The sequence below is a fragment of the Pterocles gutturalis genome, unplaced genomic scaffold (assembly GCF_000699245.1).
Source record: "Pterocles gutturalis isolate BGI_N339 unplaced genomic scaffold, ASM69924v1 scaffold10111, whole genome shotgun sequence".
Taxonomy (NCBI): Eukaryota; Metazoa; Chordata; class Aves; order Pterocliformes; family Pteroclidae; genus Pterocles; species Pterocles gutturalis.
In genome coordinates this window covers 19,537-30,676 of record NW_010105489.1, presented here as the reverse complement: position 1 = coordinate 30,676, position 11,140 = coordinate 19,537, and the positions used below count along the sequence as shown (strand labels likewise).

Below are 11,140 nucleotides of genomic sequence, written 5' to 3'. Positions count from 1 at the left end.
TTAGTATGAGCTCTGGATTTTTTGGTAGCCATACCCTTGTGGGCGTTTGTGATATTTCAGTATCACAGCTACCACAATGATAATATTTGAAATTAAAACCACAAATGAAAGAGTATAGAAGTTGTATTGTTGCAGGTTCGGGGTTTCTTCAGCAGCTGCTTTAGTGAGGGATTCTGTGTAGAAAAAAAATAAAGTGGGATGTTTAAAGTTCTGAATGCCATGTTAATTCATTGAAAATTAAATAAGCATTTTTTCAGATATTTTGTTTCTGAGGATTGACCCGCACCAATTGCCAATTATGAATCTGTAGTACTGAATAGTTGTAGAAATTTGTAGTAAAACAATTGTGCAGAAGAGCATCACAATGTTAACAAATCCTTTGGTATTGCTGCAGCTGTCATCTTTAGAACTGGATAGATGGGAGGCATATTGCTGAAGCAAAGCTGGGCTGAAAGGAAACTCATGGTTCTAACCCTGTGCCTTCTAATGGTTTACTAGCTGGTCCTTGGTAAAACTCATTTTTCTGTAAATCATGAAAAACACTATGAGAATTAATCTATACTTTATAATACGTTGAGTGTGATCTATTTGCACTTGTATTTTTCACATTATGGATGTCTCCAGTTTCTAGCATATGAATGCAAAATCTTTCGCTATTGAAATTAATGGGAACATGTTTAAAATACTGCTAGAGTTCAGAGAGGTTACTAAGTTTTTTTTAAAAAAGAAGAAAATATGCTTGTTAGTATTAAGATAATGATTAATACTAAATATTTCTTAGATCTGACACCTGAAAACATGTGGCACAATGTGCTTTTCTCAGGTGAAGCTTTGGGCTCAATAAAAGTACAATGAGCATAGTGGAAGTAAAAATACAAGTTTTTTAAAATAGCTTTTCCATATTTTGTAGTCTGTGTTAGTTCTCAGTACTCATCTAGACCAGCGTAGAACAGACTGCAGATTGTGCTAAAGAGTATGTCAGATCAGGGCACTGAAGCTTAGTTATAAACAGCTTTGCAGCTCTTAATTTAAAAGTGTGGTGCTCTTGATTTCTGCTCCAGTGGTTGTCCTCTTCATGTTTTTGTTCTAATAGGCAATGCACATACAGAGTGAGGACTTAACCTAGCCTGGAATGAGTCATCTGTGTTTGTCAGGTGGCATAGCTTTTCTGTAGTACCAACAAATAAAACTGAGTGAAATTGAATGGGCTATGGGGAAATTCACAGGTTATAACAAAGCTTGACTGTGCTTTGGAATGTGCTTTTGAAGTAGTCTGTGGCTTGAGAAATGAGCCCTGGTCCCTATGTATGCCTCATCGCAAGATGTCACGTTGGAAAATCTGAAACCTCTTGCCATTCATCACGCTTTCTGAATACAGTCAGATCCTGCATGCTCTACTGTTGTAACTAGGAGCGAGTGCTGCTTTTCTGCTTCAAAGAGTGCACTTTAATCCAAAAGGCCATCAGTATGTTAGTTTGAATGGTACTTCTGTGATCTCACAAAACACAAACTGTTGAATTCATTGCTCTGATGTGACATGAGTTTTGAACTAGTGTAATTCACTTATTTCATTAGTGGATCAAAGGTAGCGGATTTACACGAAGGAAGAGCTTAATCAGGTTCTTAATTTATGTATTGTTCTTACCTGAATGACCATCAGCCCTGAGACCTCTCTTCAGGCGGATAGGACCTATTACGGTATTAGTTTTCCACAGGTATGAAGAAATATCTCTTCTTTGTCTGGAGATACAGCCTTTGGTACAGCGAGAGTTTGTGTTGTTGCTGTCACAAATTAAAATATCACACCGGAGATACACTGATGGAAAGTGCCGCAGGAACCTGAAGGCATTAAATTTGAATCTTCCATAGTGTTCAACTGGTGGGTAGGTTACGAGAGTGTCGTCTTTATTGCAGCTGCAACAGAATTTACAGATCTGTTACAGTAGTCCACACAGGATAATCATTCTTGCTACTTACTGTTAACTAACCATTAACTGGGCCATTGTTTTTATGTCTGGGTGTACAATGATGTGCCTTTTTTTTTTTTTTCCTCTCTCTAGTGCAATGTAGTGCTTGTTTTTCCTCGCCCTGTTCATGTAGTTGTTGCAGATCACCCAGCTACTTGCTCACCCTCCCCCCTCCTGGGGAATGGGGGAGAGAGTTAAAGGGGTATGGGAAAAAGAGACTTGGGGTTGAGATAAGAACAATTTAATAACTAAACTACGGTAAAATTGAAAATAATAATAATAATAATAGCAATATATAAAAATTTACAACTAGTTGGTGTATTTGATACAAACAAGGCTCAGCACCTTCCTGGCTAAAGAGCCTAGAGCAGAAAACATCCCCAAACTGCAATTCCAGAAAATATACAAGAGCCTGAGTATCCGAGAGAGTGAGAGATGATTTTTTTTGGGGGGGGGGCAGAAATTTTGAACAGATCCTCGTGATATACTGGTCATGACGTGCATGATATGGAATAGACCGTTGGCCAGTTTGGGTCTCAATCCTAAACCTAAGATCAAATCCTGTGCTGGTCACTGGGGCTGTGCTCCCTCCCAGCTTCTTCCTGCCCCTGCAGACACGGGCACAGCAGAGAAGCTGGAAAGTCTTTGGCTGTCCTGGCAGCAGCTCTGCCCATCAGTGTGTGATCAGCTTCTCCTCAGCACAAACCCAAACAGCCTCTCACCAGCTGCTGGGAAGAAAGTTAACTGTCCCAGCCAAAACCAAGACAGTAATGCCTTTAAATAGCTGTGAAAGTTGGCATCCAGCCACAGTCTACTAAACAGGATGTGGGAGACAAAAATAAAAACTACGGTTGACACTTAGATTAGATTTCCTTACATGAGACAGTCATGAAATAATTTAGGGTCTTACCCGCTTCTGATCAAGTCGTATGTTGGTGATCCAAAATCAGCTCGTGGAGATGCTACACAGGTATCAACAAACACCAAAAGATTTGGGTCGGTGGAATGAAGACTGACTTGAACAAAAAGAGTTTCGTTCAAGTCTACGTAATATGGGGACTCAAGCACAGGGTTGGAGAATGAATCTGAGTCATAGAACGACATGCTAACGTTGTATCTTCCCACAGCGGTGGTGTTTCGGATTATATTATTTTTCGTTATGTAAATGAGTTCTAAGGTTGAATTGTTTTCCATTATGCATTTTGCAACAATGTGTAAGCTCTTCTGGCGGGTGATAATGTTACCAGTTGCAAAGAGAGAGATGATGTTGGTGTAAGTGATGCTGTGACCGTCATCCTGCAAAAGGAATCACAAGAAGCGCTCGGTTGTGATTCTGTGAGTGGTGCAGTTGAAAGCAGTTGTACGAAATTACAAAGCCGCCCAGGTACTCTTCTCAGAGGCTCAAGATACCTTTGAAATGTGAAACAGCTTGCAACCAAAAAAACCATTATCAACTTCTCTGTTTCTTCCAAACACTGAACCAACCCATGCAGCAGAAAGGTTAAGGAATACTGAAACATTGAGGTTGATTTGTGTAGATTCTCCTGGACTTCCTTTGAAAAGCTCATTGATCACCAGGTTCTTAAAGAGGAAAAATGTTCTTTCTGTTTCAAGACTGGAAACATGCAATGGGATGAGCTAAGTGAAAGTACGTCTGCTGTTAGTTTATTCACATGCTGCTCACAAACTGCTTCTACAAGCCCTTATTCATAAGCTGTTGTTAACTTCACGTGGCTTTTTTCCCCCTTTACCTTTTTAATTGTTCCACAGCTGGTTAACGGGAAGGAAAAGATCACAGAGTCCGTTATCACTGGTCTGCAGGATGGATCAATTGGCCGTAGCTGCGTTTCGTTATAACCAAGGGAGGCCAGGTAAGACCTGCTCAGAGTAATGTTCATTGTATCCGAAGAACATGTAAGGTGTGCTGCCATTGAAAGAGAAATTAAAAAAAAAAACACAGAACAATGTCATCATAAATTATGCTGCGGTCATTTCTCAGTTGGTCTAGATCCTTGAACCTGTTGCATGGTTCTTGATTTGTCAGTCTGAAATGGCTCATGCGGATTTGAGGGCGTGCAGAAGTCAGAATAAAGTTTCATGCTCGACTTCAGAAGTGTTAGACGAGCAAAACCGTATAAAGCTTATGCCGAAAGTTTAGTTTTAAACCTGGTAACACAGGATGAATTGCAGGCTTGACAAAAGGGAAAAGGAATCAAAGTGCTAGTGCAGAATGGTGAGTGAGGAAATTGATTTGTAGCAGATATTGAAGTTTTAGGGGCTCCTTTTCCACCTCAGTTAATGGGAAGATGGGTGTGCAAACATATGGAACCATTAAAGAAAATGGTCCAGCTCTGTGTGTAAGGAAATTACAGCACACCTAAAACGCATTTGACCGAGCAGTGCAAGCCATTTTCCTGAGCGTCACAGGGAACAAAAACATTCAAACTAACCAGTCAAAAAAAGTTTTATCTTTACATCTCTGGGATGGTAACAGTGCCTGCTTTGTCCAAAAGAAGGATAAGCTCAAATTTTCAGTGGTGCTGGCCCGAAAAAGGACCAAAAAGTGAAAGAACTGACTTTCTTTTGAATATGTGTCAGGTAATAACTTAATGCTTTATAGGCGAGGCTAATATGGAATTTTTGTGTGTCAAGAGGGTTAATGGCCACCAATGAAAAGCCTTAAATCCTCAATATCAACTGTCAGCTCTTTTCAAATATTTATAAGGGAAGGATCACATGTGAGAATAAGAAACAGCATCCTGTTGTAGTAAGTGTACTTACTGTTGGGCGGCTCAGGACCTGGCAGCGGAACGCTGGTGTACTGCGCAGAAAATCCTCTGTAGGAGTTAGCATAGTCTGTCGACAACACAACTGTCAAAGTGTTTGAAGAAGATTCAAATGCGGGTTGCCCAAGACCACATACTTTTCCTATTAAGCTAGTGTTAGTGGTGAGGCCGTCGTAGACTGCTGTGAAGTCAAATTGGCAGTTTTTGTCTAGCTCCAGGCTGTCAACAGAGAAAAAAGTAATTACAGGGAAATCTGAGTATAGAGAACATTGCTCGTACTGGATAGAGGATCCAGTGTGGATAGAGCATCTTGATGAATTCCAGTCAACTGATATAAAAGAATGGAGAATAAAAGAACTCATAAATAGACATTATTAAAACCAAATAAAGCATGGAAAACACCATGGTTTTAAACATGTAACTTATGTAGAAAAAAAATCTTTATTTATACTGATGGATTTAAATTCAGATATTTCAGGCTAACTTAAAATATCTCATAGCTAGTCACCTGAAATGCTTTCTGCATTTCCCTGCCTGGCACAGCGGTAGCTATAGGGTAATGTATAGTACAGTAATGTAGAACACATTTCAATTACTTTATCATAAGAGTCAGCAGAGCGTGTTTAACAGCATGTAGGTATTCTAAAAGTTTGAAAGCACTTCTGCTTCCTGTGTTTAAAGTAATGCCTTTAAACAGAATGAAAAAAGAGTAATAGAGCATTAGGGCATTTACTCACAAAAAATCCGTGAACTGTAAGTTGATCTTGGAGTTTTTTGGTGCTTGTATTTGCCAGATGCAGTATGCAAATTCAGGGTAAGGTGCTGGATAGTTGGGGCTGGTAAATGTCCCATTGGGGCCACTTAGTTGTCCCCCACAATTATCAATATCTGAAGAGAAGAATAGATATATTGGTAACATCATAGTATATATAACGAGCCATAAAAACCAAAGATTAAAAAACCGTAAAAACCCAATAACATCTGTGATGGCTGTAGACGAGTTCGCTTTGATACCATGAGCGATTTAGTTGTATCTACATTTTGGGTAGATTAGGTCATGTCTTGAAAAAACTGGTAATGAAGATGCTACACCAACCAAAAGAAACGCTGAGGGACCTTATATTAGAGAAATCTGTGAGGCCTTGGGCATGATCTATGTGGAAGGGCAAAATCTTCAAGCTGGAGAGAGATTTTACTTGATAGATAAAGGCAAAATAAAATGAAGTCAGTGGAAATCTCAGAAAGACAAGGGTAGACTAGGAATAGGGCACAGTTTTCCAGCAGCAAAGTTAAACGCTGGAGCAGCATAAACTAGGTGGTGTTAACTACTCTGTAAAATTGAAGCTTTTAAGAGCTTAATATCATGCCACTCAGACCTACAATATTTGCAAACTGAGTAAATTTAGTAGAAGCCTGTAAGTAAAAGTAGAGTCCCATAATGCCTTCTTTGCAATCATTTTTTCTGAGTAAAATTAACTTTTTAGGCTCTCTGCAAGCACACTGTTGTTTTGCTGCCTCTTTCCTTTCACTGGCTTTCCCCCACACTATGAAAAGCTGGGTGAGACTAGTTAAAGATTCTGTTAATAGTCTCTAATTGCAGTCCTAAACCTTCCCTTCATGGGAAAGTTTCTTTTAATGGCACAGTTCAAATGGTATTTAGTGACTTACTTGTTCCTGGTGAAAAGTAGTAATAGAAGACAAAGAAGCTTCTGGCGAAAGCCTCGGAGTTTGTCGTTATGACGAAAGTTAAACTGTCTGAAGATGATTCAAGTACGGGGACGGCATCGGTGTTGTTACATACTTGTCCAAGAAGAGATGAGTTAGTTGAGGGACCATCATATACTCGGATACTTTCTGTGTCACAGCTTGAAGAAGGAGCAAATCTGTCGAAAAAACACAGCGACAACTACCTGAGCTCACTGATAAATAGATATACAGGCTCGCTGGAATCCACAACACAGGCTCTATAGAGAAATACTTGGTGGCAATATTCTTCCGTGCTGTATTCTAATGGAATGAAACATTTAAAAAGTATTTGGAGGCAATACGTACTTGAAATAGGAGAAAATGAGCCTAATTGTTTGGTTTGAATCCCTCTGGATTTGCCAGACGCAGCTCGCATTTGCATTTAGTTCGATCTTTAATGCTTTGTAGGACTCATGAAGCAAAGCACCGCAGCGAGGTACACCTGTTAAGGAACAGCAACAACAAAAACCAGCTTGTAAGGCTATCTCTCAGGTTTTATTTTGCAATAATATTTCATCTTCTACTCTGCAAAGGCACTGGGACTGTCTGTCATGGAACAGACAAGCAAAATATTGTGCTATTTTTTTTTTTTTTAATTTATATTACTGCAGTTTATGAAAGGATCAAATAGTAAAAGAATATTGGAAAATAATTTTTATCCTAATTTTCCTAGTAGCAGAGGAAAAGGGAGTTAGGGCAACACGTCTCACAGATGAAGCCGATGGCAAAGCTGGAAATGCCAAGTGATAGGGGACACCTCAGCCTCCTGTCTTCCCCCTACACTGAGATCCTAAAGATCATTGAATCCAGTTCTGAGGTTCAGCCCTTAAAAGCACTCTGGAACCACGCTTGGGAAATCAAAAAGGCTTTTCAGATCTGACCTTCTGAAGGGCTATGTGTGGGATTACTGCATATTTACTGCTGCATGCAATTCTGATCCCCTGTCTCCAAAAGGGCACTGCTGGACGGGAAAATCTTCAGGGAATGGCAATGAAGATGATTAAAAGTTTAGAATAGCTTCCAGACAAAGAATTAGTAGATAGACTGAAGCACTTCAGGTCAGAAAAGAGATAACCAGGGGAGAAAGGAGGTGCTAGAGCTCTGTAAATCCATGAAGAAATTTGGTATGAGATATTCTCTTCCAGTACAGTAATGTAGTGTCCTGAAATGAAACCAGTAAGTTGTGGTTTGGAAACAAACGAAAGGAACTGGTTCTTTGCATGTAGGTCTTTGCTGCAGGGTGATGTGGTTGGTAAAACACAAAACGGGTCAAATCCATGAAAGAAAAAGCCTTTGGTAACCGTTAAACACAAAGGTCGCACTCCTCTCTGTTTCAGGAGTCCTGACTCATGTTTGTGGGTGACTGGGAGAGTATTCTGGGGAAGCGTTATGCAGCCTTGTGTTTGTGTTCTTGCCTGAGCATCCTCTCTGGACTTACTGGGTTCAGGATGTGGGGCTAGCAGGACTTTGACCCAGTTCTTTTATGAAAAGAACCCAAACCAACCATGGTTGACATCACTAACACAACTTAATGTTAGTGAGTCATAAAGTAGTTGCAGAAATAGCTGTCGTATAGGAAATTTTGGAAAAAGTTTATAATCCTGTTTGAGCATAAGATCTGCTTTAATCTAAAACTAATGGTCTAAAACAGCAGGGAGAATTTCCTATACAGCGTACGCAGTCCCAGATAAAAAGATCAGGCTTTCTGATGAGCTCCAGAGGGAAGAGGAAGGTTTGGGAGAGACCTTTCTTGTCACTTATGAATCCTCCCAGTTGTAAGAGCATTACAAGGGCAGCTTTGCCCTACCCTCCCTCGGCATCCCTCCGGACCGTTCTGTATCCAGGCATCACTAGAGCAGACCTGCAGCAATCCTTCGTTATCCTGCAGTAGCTACCCACCATGAATCAGGTAAATTGCAGATTTGAGCACAGAACAGTGATCCCAAATTGAGCACCAAATGACTAGCTATTGCTTCGGATTGAACAAAGGAAAAATGAGTAAAAAAAGCATCTGTTTCCCAATTAAATCAGTTCATTCCTGTTACTCCAATATGGTATTAAATTATGAATGCAAATTTCAATTCCAGAGTGAAATCTTTCAAAATCAATTTCTTAAGTTAAAAAATTGCCATACATCACAGGTTGTTTTTTTTGTTATTTAACAGTTTTAGCAGTTGTTGGCACATTGGGCTGTTACCGTTGTCAGCAGCACATTAAAATAAGATGCACATTTAGAGCTAAGTTTAACATTTTTCCCTTCAGTTGCCTATGAAATACCTACTGTGCCAAAATAATAAAATTTCACAGGTGAAAAAAAATACTAGATTTCCATACCCCTGGGTTCTATTGACTTCTCTTCAGCGTCAGCTAAAGCAGCGCAGAGAGGCAGGAGGAGGAACAGTCCAAGCGCCAGCATTTTGACGGCAGCTGGGGAGGTTAGGATTTTCCAACTTTTATACCCCCTGCTATTTCATAATCATCTTCTAGTCCATGGTATCACAGTGGGAGGGCTTTTATCTCTGTTATGTTCCTTTTTAACAGATATAAATGGGAAAGTAACAGGTGTGCCCATTTTTTTTTTTAATATGTACTGTGTAGAGTAAGTTTTAATTGTGTTTTGTCAGCTCTCATGGGTTCAAAGCAGATTTTTCAGCTGATTTCGTTGAGCGTCTGTTTGGGTGTGTTTTTTTGAATGTTCTGGAAGGGATTGCCAGACTCCCTTGGGAGACACAATCAACAGTTTGTTCTTGGCTCTGGGCAGCAGGAGGTTGGTTTTTTTCCCACCTTCATTTTGACACCCATCCCTTCAGGTTGCACTGGGCGAATCATTCCTTGTCCTTGCTGGGGATTCCTCAGGTGTAAAGTGGGACTACCATAATAGGGTTGTCAGGAGTAATAATTTCTTATTGCTGAAGTATTTGTGGATGAACAAGGCCAGATTCATCTTAGCCACAGATGTAAAAGAAGATTGCACTACACCCACTTTGCAGTAAAACTTCCTTAGTCCCACAACAGCAGCTACAAAAAAAAAAAACAAAACCAAAACAATTATCCTTTCCTTCCCCAGGTACGGGGACAAGCACAGTCCCAAGAGCCTCAATTCCTTCTAGCACAAATCTGTTGAGCATCTGTTCCAATATATTTACACTATTTTGGATGCCCAAGCTTCAAAGCTTCTAGAGGTTGTGATAAGACTCGTGCCGCAGATGTGCTGTTCCCCTGGCCTTGGTTCGGTGCAGTGCTTTCATGGTGTGCAAACAGTCCAGGTTCACGCAGGAGCCTGGCTGTGCAATTCTTCCCGGTACAGAGAGCGGGATCCCACAGCTGCGCAAACAGGCGTTCTTTCGTGTTCACTAGAAGAGTCAAATTGCAGCGCAGACCTTCTTGAAACACATCCAGGTAGGTGACTTTCATAAACCCAATTTTTTTTTGTACGAAACCTTTGCCTTCTTTAATACAATTCTCTCCAATTTTTAACTCACTTTAAAGGTTTTTGAATGCAACTTTCTTCATCGTGACAATATACTTATATTGCTTTTAAACACGGAGGCATTGAATACATGTATAAAGAAATCTGAAATTTGAAAATCCCTTTAGCTTCTGGAAATGCTAAATTTGCATTTTCTCTGTTTAGCCTTTCATTTCTTAAACCCACACACATACTTGCAAAGATTTTTCAAATGCTAACATCCATTTTACATGCATTTAGTGTCTGAACTGGTGCGTGGAGCCCTGCCAATCAATGCTGTATCCATCACAACCAAGCAAATGCCTATGGCTATGATACCCTGTAATTTACTCTGCTAGTTACAGGTTGGTAGTCAAAACTGTTTGGAATGACTTGTGCATGAATGATTAGGAAATTTTCTTGCGCTGGAGTTGAAATCAAGGGGCTGGACCCCCTAAAGAGTGGCCCAGTGTTTCCAAAGGGTTGAGCCCATGCTCACATGTGGGGCTGGCTGGCAGCTCCGTCGGCACAGACAAGTCTAAGAACTGAGCTGCTGCTGTGCTACGTACTTGTGCTACAAAGCTGAGCGTCCAGACTGTTTTCAGATCTTGTGCCCTAAGATAGCGTGACGTGTTCAGATAGCAGGTGATGCTGAAAAATTCATGGCTCGCTTTGAATTTCCTCTCCCATCTCAAAAGAAATGGATAGCAAGTCTTAATGAAAATCCTTTAGGATGAGAAGAGTACAGAAGATGTTTTGCAATAGCAGATCCTCAGAACAAATTAATGTGCATTTTAGTACGAAGGAACAAGGACTCAGCTGTTGGGACACTTATTTACAGGCACATTCTCTCCCTGCCTGCAGCTGAGAGTACAGTAGAAGAGAAAATGTGATTTCAAGCACTTTAAATTGTTACCTGTGAGAAGCAGAGCAGCAGGGTTACGAGTACGTTGAAGTTTTGTATGAACTAAGTACGATTAGGAAATACTTGGGCTCAGGATGGGCATTATATTCCTGCAGGATGGGGACTTTGGCCATGAGCCTGCTCAGCCAGCGCCAAAGCTTAGCCACCAGATAAGAGATTCAATTGGGAGCCTTCATGGGAGATCTGTGGGATTTTGGCATTTGGAAGCTGGCTAAGCTATTCACGGAGAAGCTGAGTTTCAGAATGACTCTGATGCCTTTTTTGAAGG

At 40.5% G+C, this 11,140-nt stretch overlaps 1 protein-coding gene across 1 annotated transcript in view; it reads right to left on the bottom strand.

Annotated features, from left to right (window-relative positions):
- The window catches only part of CUZD1 (CUB and zona pellucida-like domains 1), a gene marked incomplete at its 5' end in the record, with an annotated part of 28,242 nt that continues 17,102 nt past the window's right edge, over positions 1-11,140 (bottom strand). Inside the window, 8 exons of the mRNA XM_010087419.1 lie at positions 1-173; positions 1,646-1,914; positions 2,878-3,263; positions 3,719-3,891; positions 4,749-4,972; positions 5,491-5,641; positions 6,422-6,636; positions 6,806-6,941. Of these exons, the coding sequence (XP_010085721.1) occupies positions 1-173; positions 1,646-1,914; positions 2,878-3,263; positions 3,719-3,891; positions 4,749-4,972; positions 5,491-5,641; positions 6,422-6,636; positions 6,806-6,941 (1,727 nt within the window). The remainder of the gene's footprint in view (positions 174-1,645; positions 1,915-2,877; positions 3,264-3,718; positions 3,892-4,748; positions 4,973-5,490; positions 5,642-6,421; positions 6,637-6,805; positions 6,942-11,140) is intronic.